We start from the raw sequence: 25450 nt of genomic DNA, 5'->3' as shown, positions 1-25450 counted from the left end.
ATAACTAAGAGGAATACATTTATTTATGTAGCACACAACTTTTCATCAGTAGCTAAAGTGAGTTACACCAAAAAAAATAAAGAGGCTGGTGCTAAAGAACCAAAGAGGAAGCTGAAAAATTGGCACCATACAAGAGGAAAACCAAATAAAGTCCACAAGTTTATCGATAAGATAACCCAACATGGCCACCTTTCACTAAAGCAGGCTGCATCAGGAGTCACTATCAGGTGAATTTTCGAAGGACAAGGGCACCCATCTTCTGAGATGAGCGTTCTCTCAGGGTCGCCCAAATCGGCATAATTGAAAACCGATTTTGGGCGCCCCCAACTGCTTTCCGTCGCGGGGACCACCAAAATTCATAGGGGCGTGTCGGCAGCGTACCAAAGGCGGGACTGGGGCGTGATTAAGAGATGGGTGTCCTCAGCTGATAATGGAAAAAAGAAGGGCATCCCGAGCATTTGGCTGACTTTACTTGGTCCCTTTTTTTTCACGACCAAGCCTCAAAAAGGTGCCCGAACTGACCAGATGACCACCGGAGGGAATCGGGGATCACCTCCCCTTACTCCCCCAGTGGTCACCAACCCCCTCCCACCCAAAAATAAAAAACATTTTTTTCCAGCCTCTATGCCAGCCTCAAATGTCATACCCAGCTCCATCACAGCAGTATGCAGGTCCATGGAGTAGTTTTTAGTGGGTGCAGTGCACTTCAGGCAGGCGGACCCAGGCCCATTCCCCCCCCTACCTGTTACACTTGTGGTGGTAAATGTTGAGTCCTCCAAACCCCCCCCCCCCAAACCCACTGTATTCGCATGTAGGTGCCCCCCCTTCACCCATAAGGGCTATGGTAGTGGTGTACAGTTGTGGGGAGTGGGTTTGGGGTTTTTTTGGGGGCGGCTCAGCACAGAAGGGAAGGGAGCTATGGACTTGGGAGCAATTTAGGAAATCCACTGCAGTGTCCCCTAGGGTGCCCGGTTGGTGTCCTGGCATGGGAGGGGGACCAGTGAACTACGAATGCTGGCTCCTCCCACGACCAAATGCCTTGGATTTGGTCATTTTAGAGATTGCATCCTCAGTTTCCATTATCGGCGAAAACTGAGGTCGCCCATCTCTAAGGTCGATCTAAATGTTGAGATTTGGGCGTCCCTGACTGCATTATCGAAACGGAATGTGGATGCCCATCTTGTTTCGATAATACGGGTTTCTCTGCCCCTTCGCGGCACCGTCCTTAGAGATGGGTGCCCTTAGAGATGGTCGTCCCCTTTCGATTATGCCCCTCAATGTGTTTCAGTGATGGCAAAAATCTTACCCTAGGTGTATTTTTGGTTGATTTTGATGCATTGGTTTGTAGAAATACCATGAGTATTTATGTAATCGGCCACCGCAACCTATGTACTTTTTAAATTTGGATTTCTTCTTATAGGGTGCTAATTTTTCAGCTCCAGCCAAGACGAGTTACATTCAAGTAGAGCAGGTATTTCCCAGAGGGTTTACAATGAGGCATATTTTCAAAGCACTTTGGGAGGCTAAGTTCCATAGGTTTCTATGGAACTTTGGGAGGCTAAGTGCTTTGAAAATGAGCTTGAATGTATGTTTGCACTCAAAGCCATGGAGGAGCCAGGGTTCAAAACTTGCTTCTTCCATCAACAAGCCAATTTATCTAAGTACCCACTTAGAATGTAAGCTCTTTGAGGAGCATATTATACCCAAATATAATAACAGCAGTGCTATGAAAACAATTCAATATTATTTATACTATTTAAGATGAATTGACCTGCCCAAGTTCAGAAAGAACGAACCCTGGCTTCACTGGTTCTTGGCCTGGTGTCTGAACCCAGGAATACAGAGCCTGTCACCTCTAAGACTGGACAGCTGAGGGACAACTGAAGAGATGAGTCCCAAAACCTGTTAAGTACGAAAAGCTGTTCCCTGGATAAATATGTTTTTATTTTCGAGAATTCCAGCCAGCATAAGAAAAATGTTATCACTGAATATCATATATCTTACAAATAAATGCCTTTGAGTGAAAATTTCACACAATTTGGAAGGGGGGGGGGGGGGGGGGGGAAGATAGAGCTGAAAAAAAAAAACTACGCTTAGCGCAATTTTATAAACTTCGCCTAACATTAGGCGCGGTTTACAGAATATGCGTAGTGGCCATTCCCGTGACTAAAATTTAGGCGCCACCATTTACGCCAACTAAAACCTTAACAAGGTATGGATCGGGCGTTTTCTGTAACAGTGCGCATGAATTTGTAGGGGTGTGTGGCTTATTGCTATCTATAAAGGCGGTAGGTATGCTTCCAAAAATTAACTCATTTTTGAAAAAAAAAAAAGAAATGTACGCAACAGGTTTTGGAACTCACCTTTTCAAATACCCTCTCTCCTTCTGCAGGAGAGAGCAGTGGTTACAGGACAGCGTTCCCCACCTTTTCCAACCCAAGTGCTCGACCTCTACGGAGCAGTGGCGTAGCTACGTGGGGCCACGGGGGCCTGGGCCCCCGTAGATTTGGCCCTGGACCCCCCCCCCGCCGCCCCCCCCGACCCCCCCCCCCCCCCCCGCCGTCGCCTACCTTTGATGGCGGGGGACCCCAATCACAGCCAGCTGAGGTCCTCTTCTTCCAGCACAAGGCTTTGTTCTGTTTCTGTGAGGCTGATGTCACAGAAACAGAACAAAGCCTTGCAGATCAGCTAGCAACGCGGCCGCTGGCTGATCTGCAAGGCTTCGTTCTGTTTCTGTGAGTACAACGTGCAGGACGTCAGACTCACAGAAACAGAACAAAGTCTTGCGACGGAAGAAGAGGACCTCAGCTGGCAAGGGTTGGGGTCCCCTGCCATCAAAGGGGGGGGGGGGGTCAAGAGGGCTGTCTGCGAGGTAGCTGGGCTGCCTCTCGCGGTCAGCGCTGAGCCTGGATCATTCAATGTCGGGCCATTTCCGATGACCAGCATTGAAAAATCTGGGTGTTTTTTTTTTAGCCATTTTACATTTAACTGGCCAAGCCGATATTCAGCGCTGGCTGGTTAAATTTTGGCGGCTTAATTTGGCAACCAAACTCAGCCGGCGCTGCGCTGAATATTAGAGGATAGCCAGTTATATTGTGTGATATCACCGGCTATCTCTTAAGCAATAACCAGAAATATTGAGCCAGACAGACAGCTACGCTCCTGGTATCACTCACGCTGCGTGTGTTGCAAAGTCCTTACCAGGCTGAAGGCATCAAAGGACTGCATAAGTTCCTCCATCCTGTACTGCTCGAGCACCACTACATTGTGCAGATTGGCATTTCTGGCACGGGCACAAGCCTCGCAGTGCACCAGGTACGTATTCTTAGTGCCATTTTCGCTTGTCACGAAAAGAATGTTAAATACTTCCACCTGCAAAGGGGGGGGGGGGGGGTGGTAACCGAGATACAGAGGGGGTTAATATCACGCTCTACTGTACATCTTTAAAACTGATATTCAAAGCACAGTGCGGTAAAAGCAATGCTCAATAAAATTCCTTAATGCAATACACACAAGTAAATGAAGTAATCAGTTGACTGCACAAGACCACCAGCATGGCAAAACGAACATAACGCAGGGCAAGATTACAGGAGTGGGAGCAACAGGCTATGGAGTGTGCAGCAGCGTATTTAGGGTAGGTGCACTGTGGCGTACAGACCCCTCCCCCTCCCCATTTAAAATCCTCTCGGCGTCTTCACCCGGCAGTAGCAGCGACACTCGTAGGCTGCCTGCTCCGGGTCTTTCTCCCTCAGGGGCGGGATGGTTCAGGGAGGAAGTCCCGGAGCAAGCAGCCTGTGAGTGCCGCCGCTGGGTGAAGACGCCAAGGGAATTTTAAGGTTGGGGAGGCATGGGGTGCAGGGGGAGATGCACCCCTTGTACAAGTTCCTGGCTACACTACTGGGAGTTAGTGTTTGCTGAAGCTGACGTGAGCATTTGATGAGAGGGACTGGGTCTGCATCGTGCTTACATCGCATTCGTTGCAGTAGTAGGCTGGCTCATCCTTCACCCGGCCCTGGTATGCGATCTTCTTCCCTGATCTCACTAGGCTGTCCCGCTGGATCTGGCAGTGTTTGATTGACTGCATCAGAGAGAACCTGTATTTGGGAGGAAGGGTGGAGAGAAATCACAATGAGAGAAGGGAGGTAGCAGGAGACCTTAGGAAGCTAACGTGACTTAATATACCAAGCTTTGGTGATCTTACATTTCAAGGCTCCCTCATCCTCATTCCTTACACCAAACACATGCACAGACATACATATCTTTGCTTATACCCTATACTGTTTATTCAAATGTTTATTACGTATTGTGTTGATGTTGTAACTTTGTCTGAATATTGCTTATGTTTGACTTATTCTTGCTGTACACTGGCTTGAGTGAATTCCTTCAAAAAGGCAGTAAATAAATCAATAATAAATAAATACTGGGGTAAATATTGAGATGGTAGCGGTCAGCATTGTTTTGGCAGCTAGCATTGTCATGCTCGGATATTCACTGAATATCCAGGTTCGTGTGGCCGGCTATCCTTTATGCGGTAAAGAGTGATATTCTGCACTTAACTGCCTAAGTGAAACTGGACAAAGGTAGGCCTGTGTTTTATGCAGTCGACTGGTTCGGTTAATTTAGGCGATTAAGTGCTGAATACTTAAAAGTGCCGACTCCGCCCCTGGACTGCCCACAAAATAGCCAGCTATGGCTTTAGTGGTTAGTGCCGATATTCAACATCGCTAACAAATTAAATGCGATTTAACCTTTCCTGAGCCTCTCCTACCCAGTCAAATCGCTTTGAATATTGACCCAACTACAGATGGTTTGAGTGCAAGGACCATTATAAAGGTTACTACTGAATAGCAGGCTGCCCATTCTCCCCCCCCCCCCCCCCTATCTCTCACACTGGCATTGGTCACTATCTTTTTCCAAGTGTTTGCAAGATTTTGACCAATTAGATGGAATCTGCGCTTGCCATCAGTTCTCTCCTCTGTCCCTCCCATGAGCTGCAGGGCCACCAGCACTAATTTCAACCTTCTTCCTGCTCCTGGAGGCCACCTACTTAATCATTTTGTAGAGGTCGGGGTCGCTGATTTTGACTGTGCGGGCCACGTTCCATGAGACGTGTATCATAGGGACGATGGACTTGACATTCTTCACCTCGTTCCACTCATAGCGCTCCAGAGCCAGCTGATACTGATAGGCTGCAGGAAAGGAAACAGGAGGAAAGACAACCGTTCTTAACCCACCGTGCATGGGGGGAAAAAACCACACAGAACTGCAGCACAGCAGCTGTGCCCAATTTTACACTACGGACCAAATTCACATGCAGCGCCATTCTATAAACCAGTGGCGTAGCCACAGGTGGGCCTAGGTGGGGCCCACCCAACAGTAGCACACATTTAGTGGTAGCTGGTGTAGGGATCCCAAGCTTGGCCGGCTAAAGTCTTCTCCCTGATGGTAATGAAAATGTTACTCTCCGCAATACCGGCATCTGCACATGCTCAGTTTTCAGTGCATGCCTACTGCAGACTGCCAAGGTGGAAAGAAGCGTTTTCTCGCCAGCTGAGATTTTTTTTGGTTTGGGGGGGGGGGGGGGGAACACTTGGTGCCCACCCACTTCTTGCTTAGGCCCACCCAAAATGTGTTGTCTGGCTACGCCCCTGCTATAAACAGTGTTCTGAGTTGCGCGTTGTATACAAAATATCAAAACTTGGGTTCGAGGATTTGCACCAGCTAAAATCCTAGTAAGTTAGACATAGATCCCTGGTATTCTGTAATAATGCGTGCATCTTTAGTGAACGTCCCTGACCTACCCATGCCCATCCCATAGTCCCACCCCCTTTTGAGTTGTGCGCTATAAGATTTGCACTCAATAAGGTGCACATGCAAATCTGAATTGCTGCCAATTAATGCCAATAATTGATTAGTTCCCAATTATTGGCTCTAATTGGCTCGTTAGTCAATTTAGTTGTACATGCATCTCAGACTACCACATAAATTTGTGCACCATTTATAGAATCTGCAGGTAAGCGTGCCAAGTTGCACATGCATTTAATAGAAGTCTGTTAAACTTAATTTTATAATTAGATGGTAATAAGTTTTAACAGCCAATTATTGCTATTAATTGGCAGTTAGACCCGTAACTGACCTTAATCAGTATTCTACAAACTGAGCGCACAATTTCTATAGCATGCAACCACAATGGGTGGGCAAGGACCTGGGAGGGGCACATGCGGATCAGAGGCACACCTAGGAGTACTACAGATAGCTTATAGAATACTAGGAATACCACAGATGGGTTATAGAATACTAGGAGTAACGTAAACGGGTTATAGAATACTAGCAGTACCACAGATGGGTTATAGAAACAGGTTATAGAATACCAAGAGTAACATATACAGGTTATAGAATACTAGGAGTAACATCAATGGGTTATAGAAAGAGGGGTTATAGAATACTAGGAGTAACATAGATGGGTTATTTATTTATTTATTGTATTTGTACCCCACATTTTCCCACCTTTTTGCAGGCTCAATGTGGCTTTCAGAGTATGGAAAAGAAAACGTTGTTACATGATTTGAAAAAAAAAAAAAAACACAAAACAAAACATAGATGGGTTATAGAATACCAAGAGTAACATATACGGGTTATAGAATACCAAGAGTAACATATACGGGTTATAGAATACTGGGAGCAACAGATGAGTTATAGAATACTAGGAGTAACATCGATGCATTATAGAAACATAGACGGGTTATAGAATACCAGGAGTAACATCGATGGGTTATAGAAACATAGATGGGTTATAGAATACCAAGAGTAACATCGATGGGTTATAGAAACATAGATGGGTTATAGAATACCAAGAGTAACATATACGGGTTATAGAATACTGGGAGCAACATATGAGTTATAGAATACTAGGAGTAACATCGATGCATTATAGAAACATAGACGGGTTACAGAATACCAGGAGTAACATATACTAGGAGTAACAGACGGGTTATAGAATACCAAGAGTAACATAGATGGGTTATAGAATACTAGGAACAACATAGAAGGGGTTATAGAATACTAGCAGTCGTGCACCTGCCTACAATCATGAACATTTACACCAGCGCACCTAAAGTTAACTGTGGAACTGTGGACTTACGCTATTATTTAATAATGACTGTTTCATGCAGAACCACAGTTATCATCCTGGTACCTAGATTTCAGCGACCTTTTGAGAATTTACCCCTGTATGTCCAGAGAGAGGATCAGAGTGCAAATGGTATCACCTCTCTCTACCCAACCCCTGCTGAATTTCATTGAACAATTTTTTTTTTTTAAGTTCAATCATTTTTATTGAATTTTTAAAACTCAACCACCACTTAGGGGTCTTGTTACTAAGCTGCGGTGAAAAGTAACCTTAGTCTACCCTTGTGGGGCTTTTTCTTGCTTTCGAATGGGATAGAGATGGTCACATCGCCTGCATAGATGAATGGGTTTAGGCTAATGGGGTCATCATGATGTTGAATAAGATCGGAGAGATGGAGGAACACTGTGGGATTCCTGATTGTGGTATCCAGGCTAAAGATAGTTAGTTTTTCATCTTGACCTGGTAAGATCTCTTGCTCAGGAATCTCTTGAACCTTTTGAGTACAGCTCCGTTTATGTCGATTTTGTGGAGCATTCGGATTAGTATGCAGTAGTCAACCATATTTCTGCCCTGGCTGATTTCTTTTCTGAAATTGGCGATCAGTACGGTGACTGTAGTTTCTGTGCTGTGGCGTGATCTGAAGCCTGATTGAGAATCATGTAGTATAGAGAAGTTGTTCAGATATTCTGCAAATTGCTGGTTGATTATGCATTCTAATATATTGGCAATAAGAGGTATAGAGGCCACTGGTCTGTAATTTTTTAAGTCAATTTTACTTGCTTTGCTTTGGGGTTTTGGTTGATAGGCGTCAGAATGATGTTCACATTTTCCTTAGGGAAGATGCCTGCGGCTAAAAGGTCAGCTAGGTAGGCTGTAATGCTTTCTAAGAAATGGGCAGGAGGTTCTTTTAGTAGGTAGCTGGGGCATGTGTCCAGTGAGCAGTGTGATTTGGTGGTTTTTAATAGCAGCTGCTGGACTAGAGCCATGCTTGGGGAAGAGAATGATGACCATGATCTATCGGCATTGAATGGTTCGTCTCTCCTGGTGAGTTCGCCCCAAAACACACCAAGGTATGGGTCATCGTTTTGGAAGGAGGCTCTCACTGATGTTATTTTATTTTTGAAATAGTTGGCTAGTTCTTGTGCTCCCAGTGAATTTTCTGATATGCTTGTCCGTTGGTCTGTGGAAATAAGCAAGTTGATTATGTTGGTAGAGTTTTTTGTGTAGTCAGATCCAATTAGTTCTTTGTAGTAGTTGAATTTGATTTTTCTCAGTTTTGCTTTGTATTGTCTGATTTCAGATTTCCATTTTGTTTTGTTGTCATCTGTTTTGTGTTTCTGCCATAGTCCTTCTAATTTTCTGCATTCTCTTTTGTGTTCCTTTAGTTTGCCTTATTTCTGGCAGTTCTCTTTGTTTTCAGAGGTGCTATATTGTTGAGGACGATCTGGCATCTGTCGGAATTGTGTGTGTGTGTGGAGGGAGGAACCAAGAGTCATAATAAATGTTGGTCCAGAAAGTGGTTTCGTTGTCAATTCTACCTCAATTGATAGATTGTGTGGGTGGTTGTGGTTTGGGGGGAGGTCTCTTTCCAGTAAAGGATCACGAGAAGTTTGAAGTGGTTGGACCATGGTGTTTCTTCCTATTTTAGGTTGTTCTGTGTTAGGTGGTGTGGATCTGAGAATCTGTATGCTATAAGGTCGAGAGTGTGGCCTTTGTTGTGGGTTTTGGAAAGTCCATTGTTGAAGGAAGTTGTAAGATTCTTTGGTATTTACATCATTTGTGTTTTCTAGATGTAAGTTTTGGTCTCCAAGGAGCAGTATTGTTGGAGTGGGGTGTGCTTGATGGAGATGAAGTCAGTGAATTCCTGATTTCCTCTATTAATTATTTTCTGTATACTATATATTTACATACACAAGTGACACATAAACATAGGCTCCCAGTTACAGAATCGCCCTTTTAATGACTACACAGGGTGTGTTTTCCATGGTTTATTTTAGGAAGGAAAGCCTTTGATTTTCTTTAAGCCTTTTTGGGCTGTGATACTCCTCAGAATAGGAAAAAAAATTCCTCGTTATTTGGGAACACTACCTTGAATCTTTGTCACATAAGAAATGTAGTAAAGTACTTAATGCACTGGGAGATTTAAGACTTGGGTTGATTCTTTTTAGATATAGCAAAGTGGATGGGAGGGGGAATGGGGTGGGGGACGTTATGTACAAATTATGACTTCCTGTAAGGATGAAAGTGAGAGGTTTACTGCTGAATGTGAGTATCTGGAAAGGAAGGAATAGGAGGATTGAGGAAGGGGTAGTGAGATGGACTTTTGTCAAGGACAGGGTATACAACTTTTAAATAAATAAATATTTTTGATCTCACATTCTGCTCAGCTCTTCTCTGCACCCAGCAGGTCATTTGCAGATAGACTGCATGCATCACACTGCTAGATTTGGTTAACTCCCCACACCAGTATGAGTCCAACCCCCTTGCTTGACAAGAAACACCACCACCTTGTTATCTGTTTGCACAAAAATAGCTGCTCGGGAAGTGCTGGAAGGCTGACAAAATCCGTTTTATGCCCTGCAGCTTCAGCAATCTGATGGACTAGGGATTCTCTGGCTGTCCACACCTTGAGAGAGGAGCATTTGTGCTCAGAATAACCCTGATGTAAGCATGCCTGAATGTGTGTTTAGTTTATTGGTATTTGATAAACTGCCTTTGCTAAGTCAGGAGATGAAAGTGGTTAACACAGCAAAATGTAGGAAATCAGAAACGAATTACAGTAATCATATGAGGGTGGATCATTCCTACAGAAAACATTAAGGAAAACAAAAGGAGAGGAAGAGACCGGTGATGGGGGAGGGGGGTAGGAACAGGGTAGGATTCACAAGGTGCTCCTGTAATGAAATGACAACTACCTGTCAATGAGGACTAAATGTTATATTAAACAGCCAAGTTTTTCCGGCAGATTTAAATTTCTCTCAAGACAATTCTGCTCGAATTTCCTTTTGAGACTGAATTCCATAAAAAATGTGTGTATGCGTTCTTTTTGCTGTGATTTACGTTAAGAAAATGCAGGCCGTCTGACTGACATTTACATGTACAATCAATTGAAAGGGAAAGGAAAAGGGATCTTGGATTTAACTTGCACCTTTTTCAGTTGCAGTTCAAGGTAGTTACATTCAGGTAGAGGAGGTATTTGTCCCTGAAGGGGTTCACCATCTAACCCCCCCCCCCCCCCCCCCCCCCCCCCCCCCCCCCCCCCCCCCCCCCCCCCCCCGGTTTACAAAGCCGCACTAGCGGCTACCGGTACGCTAATGTCGACACACTACTACTACTACTTATTTCTAAAGTGCTACTAGACGTATGCAGTGCTGTACACTTGAACATGAAGAGACAGTCCCTGCTCGACAGAGCTTACAATCTAATTAGGACAGACAAACAGGACAAATAAGAGATAAGGGAATATAACAAGTGAATAAGGGTTAGGAAGCAACATCAAAAAGGTGGGCTTTTAGCTTAGATTTGAAGACGGCCCGAGATGGAGCTTGACGTACCGGCTCAGAAGTCTATTCCAGGCATATGGTGCAGCAAGATAAAAGGAACGGAGTCCGGAGTTAGCAGTGGAGGAGAAGAGTGCAGATAAGAGAGATTTACCCAGTGAACGGAGTTCCCGGGGAGGAATGTAGGGAGAGATGAGAGTGGAGAGGTACTGAGGAGCTGCAGAGTGAATGCACTTATAGGTCAATAAGAGGAGTTTGAACTGTGTGCGGAAACGGATAGGAAGCCAGTGAAGTGACTTGAGGAGAGGGCTAATATAGGCATAATGACACTGGCAGAATACTAGTCGGGCAGCAGAATTTTGAACAGATTGAAGAGGAGAGAGATGGCTAAGTGGAAGACCTGTGAGAAGCAAGTTGCAGTCCATTAACTTTGAATGGGCTGTGTCGGCACTGCCGCGTGGTAGTCGCCAGCATGGCTTTGTAAACAGGAGCTGCAGTAGGATTTGAACCACAAGCTCCTTCCTCTTCAAACTTCGTGGCTTGGTAAAATCGTACGTTATTCTAAGGCAATTTCAGCATTATCAAGGTGGCACCCCACAAAAACAACAGAGAGGGTTCAAAGTCCAAAATACAGCAGAAAAGCACTAACAGCCTTCAAAAACAGGACACAGTTCCTTTAATTCAAAATCAATATTCCAATATAGATCCAACAAGGGCCGTGTTTCGGTGCACAGCATCTGCATCAGGGATCACGTACGATCTATTATAAAATTAGTATTGTGACCCAACTTTTTCTTTATGGGATAAAGGATTTGATATGCTCATGAAAAAAGTAATGTATCAGGAACAAGGAGTCCCTTTGTTCCCATAAAGAAGAAGTTGGGTCACAATACTCATATTATAATAGATCGTATGTGACCCCGACGCAAAACACGGCCCGTCTCGGGTCTATATTGGAATACTGATTTTGAATTAAAGGAACTGTGTCCCGTTTTTGAAGGCTCTTGGTGCTTTTCTGCTGTATTTTGGACTAATTCATTCCACCACAGCATCAGAGCTCGATTCTGTGGCTACATCACTAACATGCAAGGTAGTGATGGCCAACAAGTAGCTACGTGACAGAACAGCAAAGGACCATGGTCGTGAGATTTCACTAGTTCCACGTATGAGTCAGTGGTTGTTAACAGCTAAAGTAACCGCCCTTGTATTATAACTTAATGAGACATTTTTTCTCATTTGGATCAACTTTAATTATTTGTAAAAAAAAAACTTGTTGGGTAGCAGGAGTCTGACCCTCCGGCCTTTAGAAAGATAGTTGCTTCTGCATTTGGTCTTCCTTCAAATTCTTTAATCCACTACCCCACCTCTCTCCCCCCCCCCCCCCCCCCCCCCCAAGCAGTCATTCACAAGCAGATGGATAACATTGCAGCTTACTGCACCCCAACTGGCCCTCATCAGGGCTATTTCAGATGTGTGAGATCTTCCTAACTCAGTCTTCTAGCTATGCACCGTACCGTATGAGGCAAATGGACTTTGGATTTAGGACAGACCTTGTAACTCCATGCCTCTCGCTTCCACCAAATACGTCATCTCACTGCTTTCAAGGCTGAGATGAAAACCCGATTGTTTTCCCCATGCCTTCAACTAAGGCTAAAAACTGACCTATGATTGATTGCTTGCTTGATTCATACCTGAAGGAACCCTGGCATCTCATGGTGCCAGCTCCACAGTCCCCTTTTGTCTTGTCTCTCGCTTCTCTATCCTTCACATACACTAACTTTTACTTAATTTCTGCAGTGGAGTGGAGTGGAGGAGTGGCCTAGTGGTTAGAGTGGTGGACTTTGGTCCTGGCGATTCCCACTGCAGGCACAGGCAGCTCCTTGTGACTCTGGGCAAGTCACTTAACCCTCCATTGCCCCAGGTACAAATAAGTACCTGAATATACTATGTAAGCCGCACTGAACCTGCCATGAGTGGGAAAGCGCGGGGTACAAATGTAATAAAAATACAAGTGTCAAATGTAATATAATGTACAAGGAAAACACCCTATAGAAAATCTATTAAACTAAAGTACACCTAGGGTTACCATATTTGCGGAGACATAGTCTGCAAAATACAAAATTAGAAAAGACGTACCTTTCCGATAAAGCAAACATTCATGAGTAGCATGTCCCCCCCCCTCTCCTTCTATCTATATATGCTGTATTTCCCCCTTTTCCCTTCCCACCATGTACATCCCCTTCACCAATCTTTTTTTCAGACTCCCTCCCTGCACCCACACTTCATCCATCTTTTTTTTTTTTTTTTTTTTTAACAGTCCCCTCCCACCTCCCACCCACACAACTCCATTCATCCATCCACCTCCCCTCCCACCCTGAACCTACGTTAACGCATTCTGGTGGTCTAGTACTCTCTTTGGGGCAGGAAAGAACCCAACTCTTTCCTGCCCGCTGTCACTGACCTGCTAGCTGCAGCCACTTCAAAATGGCTGCCGACACTTCAAGTGGTGGTCTCGCAAGACTTCCACGTCCACCATTTGATAGAGACTGAATTACTGACTCTCAGGGGGATACACAGAATAGTTACAGGTCTTCTGAAGAGTTGCTAGTTCTGTCTCCATCTGCTGGTCGGACTCCGTAACCCAGCTGTGCTGGTCTGGAAGGATGCAATGGAAACTTCTGATCTGTTCTGACTCCGCCCCAGAATGCCCTAGTTCTAACCAGACTAGTGTAATGGCAATCTGTCCATCCACGTAATTGCTGCAGAAAATCCAGGCTGGACCCGGTGAGGTATCTAGGAAGGAGCTGCTCTTACTGGGTAACTTCTGAGCTAAAGCACTTACATTCTCAACGTTATTTACACTGTGACACTCTCCTGCTTGTTTATGGAGCAATACTGCTACAGCCGACGCTACAGCCATAACAAACGGTATTAAAACCACCAATACAGCCAGGGCTACAGCTAAGAAAACACTGGCCACTTCAAGCACAGGTGCAGCTGACCTTGTATTGCATAATGTTTTTGAAGACTGGTCTAGCAGTACTCACGTGTCAGGGGTCCAACGTTCCAGGCAATGTTGTTACACCATCCTGTGGCCTGCACCCAATGCACAGTGCCAGCATTGATCCACACCAGATCACCAGGACGCTGGATGAAGCGATATACTGGGATGTTTTCCTTATACAGGTCCTCTAGGATCGGCCACCAGGACCCAGTCAGATAATCCACATTGTGCCTGTATCCATAACAAATAATGACTTACTGAAGCAGAAAAGGACAAGGTGTGCTGCCTGCTGTTGGCCCGAATGTAACCTTGTTGCATCCTAATTGTCATGCGAAGGCATAGATTTTATTTAAACAAGCCTTTATAACCCATTTAAACAAAAAGCTCAAGTTAAATTAAAATAATATAAGAAAATGTTATTAAAACAATAACATATACACACAAAAAAAAATACAACAATAAAATAATACAAATAACAAAATGAATCAGCAAAAACAGATACCAGTAAATTTTTTAAAAAGGGTATGATCATTCTATAAATATCATCCTATTAAGAGTTACCAAAATATCTACTGAATAACCATATTTTCTGTAACCTTACAAACATTATACAATTTACATTCTCTACGTATCTCTAATGGTAAAGCATTCTGTAACCCTGATGCAGCTCCCTGAAGCTATTTTTTTTTTTTTTAGGTTTAAATCGTTTTTATTGATGATAGAAAATGAACAAATACAGTGCAAGTAGCATTGAAACAAATATCATCAAATAAATTTCCAAGATTAACAATCCTTATATTCTCCCCACCTCCCTCCCAACCCTTCCTGTACTTTGTACTGATCCTATCTCTATGTACCCTAATTAAAAGAAAACAGTCAGCAGTCTGCTAAAGGGAAATTTACTATGAAGCTGCGGGGCCCTCGGGGACAAAGCTTCCCTGAAGCTATCTTTTATGAGTCAGTAATAATCTAAAACCTGAAACTGCAGACATTTTGAACTTAACAACACACATTTTTCGCTAATCTACCATGGCATATCATTTGTGGTCTCTTCCACCCCTATCAGAATCTCTGTGCTCCTCCCACATTCCTTGTACTTTCCTCCTCTGGTTGGAGAAGGCAAATTAACTGAAGCCTTCCTCTGTCACCTCTGTCCTGTCCTTCTCTCACCCCACTAGCTCCCATCCTTTTCTTCCGTTCTCGTTGTATCCCTCCTCTCCCCATCTCTGGCCCTTACTTGTCACAGAAGGAACTGATGGTTTCCCAGTAATGCTCATGCACTGCAAACCACTCGCAGTCCCCCGGCCCAATATTGATGTTCACGGAGCAGAAGTTGTTGTTTTCCTGGTGACCTGTAGGGGTGCAGCAGAAGCAGCAATAAGTAACAGCTGGGAAAACATGACTACATTCATCAAGTGCCATCACAGCAGGAATGAAATTCCTCAGAGGAAATGCAACACTGTCATGGTAGGTACAGAACATCCCAGAGAAAACTGCAGTGCTGTCACAGCAGGAATGGTATGCACACAGAAGGAACAGAATGCCATAAAGCAGTGGGTCTCTACCCAGTCCTCTGGAACATTCACCCAGTTGAGATTTCAGGATTTCCACGATGAATATAAAATGACATAGATTTGTAGAAGACGACAGACACTGGCAGTCAACCCCCTTTCCCAAGGGAGGGGGTAAGAGTGAGGGGAGGGGACCTAAGACACCTAGGATGTAGCAACTCTTGGCTTACTGGACAGTCAAAGCAGTCTTAGTCTTTCCCTTGCTCTTTTCCTTTTTTTTTTTTTTTTTTAATATAAATCCAAACCTGAATTTGGAGAGCCAATCTCCCTAACTCTAGCCTTCTAGGATTCCTTGGGCTACTAGACCAGCCTGGACTGCACAAAGTATCACATCCTACCATCTGCTGGAGACTGAAAAGTACTGGCTGGCAGATGGCATCTCCATCTGAAAGGAGAAGTACATATACCACATATCTGGACTGGTCTGGAGGGATGATAAGGAAGCATGAGACAGATTTTGCATGCACTGCCTCCAATATCTATGCATATTCATTGTGAGAATCCTGAAAACATGAATGGCCGGGTGTGACCTAAGGATTAAGCTTAGAACTACTGCCACAGAGGGAGCTGCAGCTGTGTCATGGCAAAAACAACATGCAGGCAGTTGCTCCAGTTAAAGCAGGTTTCTTTCATAGAACCATATTCAAGATGTACGTACATCAGAAGAACAATCTTCAGAAAGGAGGAGGATTCTGACTGCTCATCTTTTCGTACTGCTAGAATCTGGTGCCTCTTAATTGCCTGTCCTTCCTCTGCAACCCTCTTACCTGGAGTGCGGCTCCCTGGCACCTTCATGTAAAGCTGCACTGTGTTCATGCCCAGGATGGTGTGTCCCACGTGACTCAACATGTTCCCATTGGAGGTGACACGCATGAAGGCTGGCAGCTTCAACAATTCCTGCAGCTGAGGCTTCCACCTAATGGAGAGCGGTGAGGGAACACAAAATGTGAAATTGGGCAGGGGGCAGAAGGGACATCCCATTTTCAGGGGCAGAGAACCCGAGGAAAGGGGATTGTGGAAAGATTCAAGGTCTCAAAGTATAATCGCCCACGCTCACCGTTTGGGATCTGACAGGTCGATGTTAGTCCCGAATTTAATGATGTGTGGGGTCTTCTGTTCAGTATTTGTGCTGTAAAATAATAACAGAGAACAGTGAGATAAGGATGTATCCATTAATATGACCCCCTCACCCTCCTCCACAAAATGCTGTTAGAGATCCTGTCCTCCATACAAATGCCGATTGTGCACAGACAAATAGGATGCATTTACAACTACACGTGTGGTGGTGTCATTCAAAGCAAGGTCCCTTCCCCACCATAGGCTTTCCTGCCCCTCAGTTTCTCTTAGCCACTGAACTATACAGATGCCTTCCACAGCTGTTTAAAAGTACAGAAAAAAATAAAGTGGAAAAAGAGAAAACAACTGACCAGAACCATTTGAAGAATCATAGGAACCCAATAAGCACTCTTCCAGAACCCAAGGTCACGGCAGAGTCCAAAACTCCACCAACTCCAATAGGCTTAGTTATAGCAGCCATGGGCTATGCATGAAACTTCAATAATGTGGCTGAAAGAGCCTACTGTTCTGCTAAAGATGTAAAAAGACTGGAAGCGGTGCAAAGAAAGCTACAAAAATGGTATGGGATTTGCATTGCAAACCGTATGAGGAGAGACTTGCCGACCTGAACATATATACCTTGGAAGAAAGAAGAAACAGGGGAGATATGATACAGACGTTCAAATATTTGAAAGGTATTAATCCGCAAATGAACCTTTTCCGGAGACGGGAAGATGGTAGAACTAGAGGACATGAATTGAGGTTGAAGGGGGGCAGACTCAGGACTAATGTCAGGAAGTATTTTTTCACGGAGAGGGTGGTGGATATGTGGAATGCCCTCCCGCGAGAAGTGGTGGAGATGAAAACTGTAATGGAATTCAAACATGCGTGGGATAAACACAAAGGAATCCTGTTTAGAAGGAATGGATCTACAAAATCTTAGCGGAGATTGGGTGGCGACGCCAGTAATTGGGAAACAAAACGAGAGCTGGGCAGACTTCAACGGTCTACACCCTGATCGTGACTGAATAGATAGGGATGGGCTGGAGTGTAAATTTTAAGGGGCTTCGATGTTAGCTTCAGAACTTAGTACAAGAACAGTACTGGGCAGACTTCTACGGTCTGTGCCCTGAAAAAGGCAAGGAAAATCAAAGTCGAGTATACATATAAAGTATCACATACCATGTAAAATGAGTTTATCTTGTTGGGCAGACTGGATGGACCGTACAGGTCTTTATCTGCCGTCATTTACTATGTTTCATTTACTATGTTATAAAGGCACAAACCCAATGAACTCTTCCCTAGGGGCTCACAACTCCTCTACTCTCCTCTATGCTCTCCCCAAAACCACTCAAAAGCATCCACCAAAGTGGAGAACTCTGAGATCCCACGGGGTGTGGTAACAGCAGAAAACAAGTGGGAAATCAACTGTGGACTCCAGAAGTGAAAGGGACAACCTTGAGAAGATTCATTGATAAAAAACTTGACACAGCACCGTGTTTCGGCCTACGGTCTACCTCAGGAGTCTGTCGATGACAAATAGATGACAAAATCTCCAATGTAATATCTTTTTTCAATATAAAAAACTTTTAAGAAGAGTCTTGAAAAAGACCGTTGGACAACAGATCAGTGTCGAGGCTTTTTATCAATAAATCTTCTTTGAATTATCAAGGTTGTCCCTCTCTCTGCCCTGTCAACCAGACCACCTATTCATCTGGAGATACATTCTCACTTCTCAATCAGAAAGGAGGCCAACTACTTCATCCCAACCCAGCTTAGGACTTGAATGACTACTAGTTTCTTCCCTTCCCATCATCATGGATGAGGTATGGGGTATAAGGAGAAATTAGGCTGAGAAGAAACTCCTGTAATGGCTGCATATGAGCTCTTACCCATGGCACCATTTCCGTCATTGTTGTTGTCATTGACCCCGGAACCTGGACGTAGTCCCAGACCCTGGGCCTGTCTTGAATGAGAAGACAAACCTGTTGAACCAGTTTCGATCCCCTGCATTCCGTGAGGAAGATCCTCTCCCTTGATGTTGAATAGAACGCCCAGCGTCTGAGATGGAGTCAGTCTGCTCTTCTCGAAATTGATCACCCAACCCAATGACTGCAGAAGATAGACAACTTTGTTCGTTGTCACCACACTGCTCAAATAGAATGATATACGAATGAGACAGTAATCAAGATATGGGTGAATTATGATTCCCTGGGCACTGAAGGAAGGCCGTCACCACCACTACCATAATCTTGGTAAACATTCTTGGTGTCGTGGTGAGACCGAAGGGCAAAGCCTCCTTCTTGAACCAAGGCTATGACTGATCTTAGTGTTTCCATGCAAAAGTGGGACACTGAGAGGCAGCGGGGTAGTACAAAAGGTGCTTTCCTTCTTTGGAACAATGAAGTAGACTGAGTATCTGCCTTGTCCCTGTTCGGCTTGGGGAACTGGAATAATGGCCTGGAGTACCAGCAAGGCACCCTAGATTTACTGTGGACTGAACCTCAACTGCCTTGGTTCCCTTTCAACGAGGAGACTGCAGAAAGAAAGAGCGACTGGGCAGGAGAACTCCAACTTATAACCTTCTGTAAGAATATCCAGAACATACTGGTCTGACATGACTTTGGCCCACTCCTCCCAAAACTTCTGAAGACATCCTTCCACCGAAGGAAGAGAAGAGTGGACCAGCTTTGCATCATTGCAAAGCTCGGGAGGCACTGGGTCCTCATAAAAGGAAGACTGGTGTGGTGTGGGGCACCACAGACAGGGATCTGAAGACTTCTCGATACGATTCCTGCAGACCCAAACCACCCGCAACGATCAAATGGGAACTAGTTGACCAACTGGACCTTGAGCAAATCACTCAGAACCAGAGGCTGAAAATTATGTCCTTCTACCTGGAGCTGGAGTGGATGCCAAGAGAGAGATGTCTCAGCTCAGTTTTCAGTTCTTTTATCGCCACCTGCTGATTGATAGACACAATTATCCAAGAGGTTCTGGAATAGTGGGAAGCTATGTAATGGAATTGATATTCAGAAGGCTGAAATCTCACTCAAGCTTTGCCAACATACCGTGTTTCCCCGAAAATAAGACACTGTCTTATATTAATTTTTGCCCCCCAAAATGCGCTAGGTCTTATTTTCAGGGGCTGTCTTATTTTTTGGGGAAACATCGGGGTTGGATCGGGGTTGGCCTGCCCCCCCCCCCCCCCCCGTTGCTCCCGGAACTAACCTTAAACGCCTCCTTTCACCTTCGCAGCAAGCAGCAGCAGGGCAAGCCACTCCTTCCTTCCGTGTCCTGCCCTCGCCTGACGTAACGTCCACGAGGGCGGGGCATGGAAGGAAGGAGAGGTCTGCCCTGCTGCTGCTTGCTGCGAGGGTGAAAGGAGGCGTTTAAGGTTAGTTCCGGGAGTGACGGAGGGTGGGTGGAGGGGGGGGGGGGCCCGGCGACGGAGGGTGGGGGGGGCGGCCTTGTCCGGCTCTCGGCGGCCCTGCTTTCAAACAAAAATTTGCTAGGTCTTACTTTTGGGGGAGGCCTTATATCTACCAATTCAGGAAAACCTCTACTAGGTCTTATTTTCGGGGGATGTCTTACTTTCAGGGAAACAGGGTATCTCCTCCACCTCTCTCATACAGGCCTGAAGACAAATTCTGTGCAAGTTCACTTTAGCACCAAAGCTGCTTACCATAAAAGAGCTGAAAATGCTACTGTATCCAATAAAGCAAATTTTATGCTAGAGTCGATAAACTCTAGATCTCCAGTCTAGCCCTGGACCTTAATGTTGCCTTCGCACATAACTCATGACTACTTCCCTCAAGCCCTTCCATGAACTACCAAGTACTTATGAGTTGGATTGGTCACTGTTGGATAAACAGGATGCTGGGCTACATCAACCTGAATTAGTATGGCAATTCTTAAATTCTTAGATTCTCCTTATGGAGAAAAGCTTTTCTTCATTGCGAACCCATTGAGAACCCCTCAGCCAGAAGAGCCAGTAAATTTCACTACCCTCCCTACAAACAGTTTTATCCTGTGCCATATTTTGTGCCCCTGACATTCATCTACCAGTCTTATACCCAAAGCCTCACACTTCTGGTGCTGAAGCACTGTTACATATTGGACTCCATGTGCTTTGCTACATAACCTACGCTGACCAATGGACATCAGGAAGTACTTCCAGCTCTACGTCTCATTCGGTGAAACTAGTTTTCTTTCTTAACTTTGAAATCAAACCTATCCCAAACTGGATATTGGCTTGCATCACATTCTGTTATCATCCCCAAGCAACCCCGGGGCACACCAAATTTGTGCAACCTCAATATCCATTGCCAATATAAGATCCTCATCTCTTGCCAAGGTGTACAAGATAGTAACCTTGCCAATGGCACACACCTTAAAACACTGCTGTATCAACCAATCATCAGAACGAGGATGGTGCCTTCAGACTGACTGTTCTGCAAAATCTGTTTTGCTTAGCATGCTTCAACTTTAGCCATCCGCCCATGATCAAGACTTGGCAAAAACACCAACAAAAAAATAAAGGCAGCTCTCAGCTGTGGAGTCATCATTCATGTGGGCAGCAAGCAAGCTGCTTGTCTGAAGAGAAAGCAAAAGCTGATTGACTGTACCATGGGTTCTCTGTAGAGAAGAGGATCATGCAGACATAAAATCCTGTCTGCCATTCCCTCTAGCGATTAAGCCTGTACCACTATATAAATGAATGAGGGGCAAACCTAATGACAAAAACCCAAGAAAAAAAAAAAAAAAAAAAAAGACTTCTAGGTTTTTCTGGTCTTTGCATCCATCTAGGGCTCTGTATCTAAATGGCATCATTACTTCTGTGTCTGCATGATCCTGCTGTCCATGGGGAGCTACCATTTCAAGATACAACTTTGTTTTCTGCCTCCTTCCCCCTCTTTTTCCCCCAAAACTTAGGTCTCCCCTTCCCCCTCCCCTAGAGGCTGGTCGCCTGAGGGACTTGGTTGGACCTCTCCTCTACCAGAAACCCGTCTTATCCTCCATTCTCCTTTGCCCAAGAGTCAGATCTTCTCTTCCCCTTCTCCCCCAGACTTTGTCTCCCCTCTCACTGTCCTGTTACCTGGAATGTGTTTCAGTTTTGCTTCCTGTTTCATTTATCTCTTCATCCTCGCTGTCCTTCTCCTCCTGCAAAGACCAGTGAAAGACATGAACTCACAGAGCGCAAAGACCCCTTCCTCCTCCCCGCAATTCCCTATCCCACTATCGCCTCCCTTCAGCACCCTCTGATTCATGGGACAGCAGTACCACTGATGTACATATTTTTGAGTTGTAACAAATTTGTTTAAAAAAGCAATTGTGCTACACCACGCTCTGTTTCACAACTAAGGAACTTATTTAATTCCATACAAAAATGCGTAGCACCCTTTTCTTAGGGATTAGGCTGTTTCTCATGGTGCCCCCAGACCCTGTACTGTGATCCCATACAATTGTGCAGTGGAGGCATTTATTAATTAATTTACTGGCTGATATTCAAAAGGCACTTATCTGGTTAACAGGTGTTGCTAACCGGGTAAGTGCCGGCCACTGCAATATTCAGTGGCACTAGCTGGACAATGGGAAGTACAAGAAAAGGGGGTCTCTACTCCTTCCACAATCACGCAAGCAGAAAACAACACAGCGTGCAGGAAAAACCAAATCCAAGTGACCAGCAAAACACAACGGTGAGAGCGCCAAACAAAGTTTATTGGGACCCAACACGGTCGGTGTTTCGGCAAAAAGCCTTCCTCAGGGGTCAACAGATCCTCTGCAGAACGTATAATCGCATGTGCGTGCTAGGAAAGCAGAAATATAATGCCACTGAAGTCCGTGGAAATGGACGCTGCCAGTGCCGTTTCCACGGACTTCAGTGGCATTACATTTGTGCTTTCCTAGAGATTTAATAGGGGGAGGTAGAGGTGGGGTGTATAGAAGCTAACAGGAGGGTAAGGGGATAGGTATGGAAGAGGACAAGGGGTTTGGGGGGGGGGGGGTATGGCTGTATTTGGGAGGACTGTTGGATACCTCTTTTTTATAGAAAATAATTCGATGTATATTACCTGAACTGACGTCAGTTGAAGAGGAAGGTGTAATGGTTCTTTGAAAGTCAATAAAATTGTTAAATCTTAAAAGTTAGTGCAAAGCTGGAGAGGGGAGAAAATGATAACATCCATCACCAAAGTTTTTCCATTTATGTTATTCTGAAGCATGTGCTGATATTTACATGAAGTAATATGGAATTTGTTGGCAATGTTTAACATGTTGGATCACTAATAAAAATGGTTGAAACATATTTCTGCTTTCCTAGCACGCATATGCAATTATACGTTCTGCAGAGGATCTGTTGACCCTTGAGGAAGGCTTTTTGCTGAAACAACGGACCATGTTGGGTCCCAATAAACTTTGTTTGGAGCTCTCACCGTTGTGTTTTGCTGGTCACTTGGATATGTTTTTTTTTCTCCACTCTGTGTTGTTTCCTATTAACTGGAAAATGCCACTGAATATTCCTTCTGACCACCTGGGCAATATCTGGTCAGTGCCGGGGGAGTGACCTGTAGGCAGGTTCGGTTAGCACCTATATTCAGACCGCTCATCTGATAAAGTTAGCACAACAAAAAGGCTATCTAAACTTTATCCAATTAGCTAGCGCTCTGAATTTCACCACTAAACAAATATCGCGGCCAGTCGGCGCCAATTCTTGTATATTCAGCACTGGAGGGTATCCAGATACCGGAACTGAATATCCAGTGTTTTGTTTTATTTTTGTTACATTTGTACCCCGCGCTTTCCCACTCATGGCAGGCTCAATGCGGCTTACATGGGGCAATGGAGGGTTAAGTGACTTGCCCAGAGTCACAAGGAGCTGCCTGTGCCTGAAGTGGGAGTCGAACTCAGTTCCTCAGGACCAGAGTCCACCACCCTAACCACTAGGCCACTCCTCCACTGTTGCTACTATTTGAGATTCTACATGGAATGTTGCTATTCCACTAGCAACATTCCATGTAGAAGTCGGCCCTTGCAGATCACCAATGTGGCCGCGCAGGCTTCTGCGAGTCTGACGTCCTGCACGTGCAGGACGTCAGACTCACAGAAACAGAAGCCTGCGCAGCCTTCTTCTACATGGAATGTTGCTAGTGGAATAGCAACATTCCATGTCGAATCTCCAATAGTATCTATTTTATTTTTGTTACATTTGTACCCCGCACTTTCCCACTCATGGCAGGCTCAATGCGGCTTACATGGGGCAATGGAGGGTTAAGTGACTTGCCCAGAGTCACAAGGAGCTGCCTGTGCCTGAGGTGGGAATCGAACTCAGTTCCTTAGTTCCCCAGGACCAAAGTCCGCCACCCTAACCACTAGGCCACTCCTCCTCCTGTGTGTGTGTGTTTTTTTTAACCTGCAGCAGCCAGTGTTTAAAAAATTAAAATAACAATTGCCGTGGCCTTAACATCGGTCCTCTAATTAATGTCCAAGGCGAACAATCGTAAATTCAATGAAAAAAAACCCAAATGCAAACAACACAGCAGGAACTACAGCACGTTACCAACACTGAGCAACCTAGTGCAGGGGAAGGTGCCGTTGTCATCCAGCAATGTGGAGGAAGCCCCTCACCTGCAGCGACTCTTGGAAAGAGGAGGCCTGGTATTGTGCATACTTAGAAATGGTAGTATGGGAGCGGCTGCTCTCACAGGGCCACACTTGTTTGCTGCCCGAGATGTCCCAGTTCTCATCCGAGGGCTGCTGTACCTGTGTCCGCACCTCCACACAGTGATCTCCATTCGCCTCCACCAGTGTCTTTGTGGAGAAAAGACCCAGGTCTGTGGAAGACAGGGAGACACCCATGAACACAGAAGCTTGGAAACGAGACGGGTGAGAGGAGATAATGACTGAAGTCTACAAAATCCTGAGTGGTGTAGAACGAGTAGAAGTGAATCGATTTTTTATTCCTTTCAAAAGTACAAAGACTAGGGGACACTCAAGGAAGTTACATGGAAATACTTTAAAAACAAATAGGAGGAAATATTTTTTCACTCAACAAATAGTTAAGCTCTGGAACTCTTTGCCGGAGGATGTGGTAACAGGGGTTAGCGTACCTGGGTTTAAAAAAGGTTTGGACAAATTCCTGGAGGAAAAGTCCATAGTCTGCTATTGAGACAGACATGGGAAGCAACTGCTTGCCCTGGGATTTGTAGTATGGAGTGTTGCCACGATTTGGGTTTCTGCCAGGTACTTGTGACCTGGCTTGGCCACTGTTTGGAAAACAGGGTAGTGGACTAGATGGACCACTGGTCTAACCCAGTATATGGCTACTCTTATGTGCCCATGCTATACCTATTCTGTGGAACACTGAAAAAAAAGTCATCCATGTGTTCTTTTTAAACACTTACTAAGTCGCAGGGAGCCAGCTAATCCTCTTATCACAGTGATGGGGTTCTTAGGGTCTGTGCAGAACTGGAGCAGCACCGGAGAGAAAGCATCTCGTTTACTTTCCAACTATGAAAACATAAAGATCAAAGAAACCTTAGTGAATTATTTGGTGTGAAGAGGTAATCTGCCCCTGGATTTTATTACTCGACTTTCCAAATTAAAGCTTGAGGCAAGTTACATATTCAGCTGCAGTCAGTAGGGCCTATCTAAGGTCACAAGGAGAATCAGAGAGAGAAGCAGGATTTGAATTCTGGCTTCCCTACTTCTCGGCTTGCTACAATTGGCTACTCTTTCACTTTTCTGGCTTTTATTATACGTCATGCCGTACAGTCACATACTTAAAGGCTGAAAAGTTGCTGTAGTGCCATCTGGAACAAATGGAAGCTAACACCCATTAGCTTAGTCCAGGGATTCTTAAACCCAGTTCTCGGGACACACCAAAAGCCAATCTGGTTTTCAAGATATTCACAATGAATAATACGTAAGATTAATTTGCATGCAATACTTCTATTGCGTGCAAAGCTCTGGACTAAGTTAAGAACCCCTGGCTTAGTTTGAGGAGAGAACGTCAAGCTAATGATCGACTTACATAGATGCTGGGGGTAGGAGGGTTCAATTTCTCCCTGGGCAGGAGATCTTCTGATCTGATCTGAGGCTTGACAGACATGGAAGGCAGTAGGTATGATTCGTTAAACTTTCCTTTCACGTTTGCATTTCTGAAACGAGCATGAAAAATGTTAATGAATAC

The 25450-nt window shown here is 44.8% G+C and overlaps 1 protein-coding gene across 10 annotated transcripts in view; it reads right to left on the bottom strand.

The window, feature by feature from the left end:
- The window catches only part of KDM6B (lysine demethylase 6B), a 151592-nt gene that overhangs the window by 1072 nt on the left and 125070 nt on the right, over positions 1-25450 (bottom strand). For all 10 annotated transcript variants that reach the window (XM_030188427.1, XM_030188430.1, XM_030188426.1 and 7 more), the window contains 11 exons: positions 25292-25418; positions 24663-24768; positions 23887-24092; positions 21359-21423; positions 16262-16333; positions 15972-16120; positions 14871-14985; positions 13677-13864; positions 5048-5189; positions 3968-4094; positions 3202-3372 (listed from right to left, as the gene is read on the bottom strand). In XM_030188427.1, the coding sequence (XP_030044287.1) occupies positions 3202-3372; positions 3968-4094; positions 5048-5189; positions 13677-13864; positions 14871-14985; positions 15972-16120; positions 16262-16333; positions 21359-21423; positions 23887-24092; positions 24663-24768; positions 25292-25418 (1468 nt within the window). The remainder of the gene's footprint in view (positions 1-3201; positions 3373-3967; positions 4095-5047; positions 5190-13676; positions 13865-14870; positions 14986-15971; positions 16121-16261; positions 16334-21358; positions 21424-23886; positions 24093-24662; positions 24769-25291; positions 25419-25450) is intronic.

This window comes from Microcaecilia unicolor, chromosome 14 (assembly GCF_901765095.1).
Source record: "Microcaecilia unicolor chromosome 14, aMicUni1.1, whole genome shotgun sequence".
NCBI classification, from domain to species: domain Eukaryota; kingdom Metazoa; phylum Chordata; class Amphibia; order Gymnophiona; family Siphonopidae; genus Microcaecilia; species Microcaecilia unicolor.
This window is presented reverse-complemented; position numbering and strand designations above follow the sequence as displayed.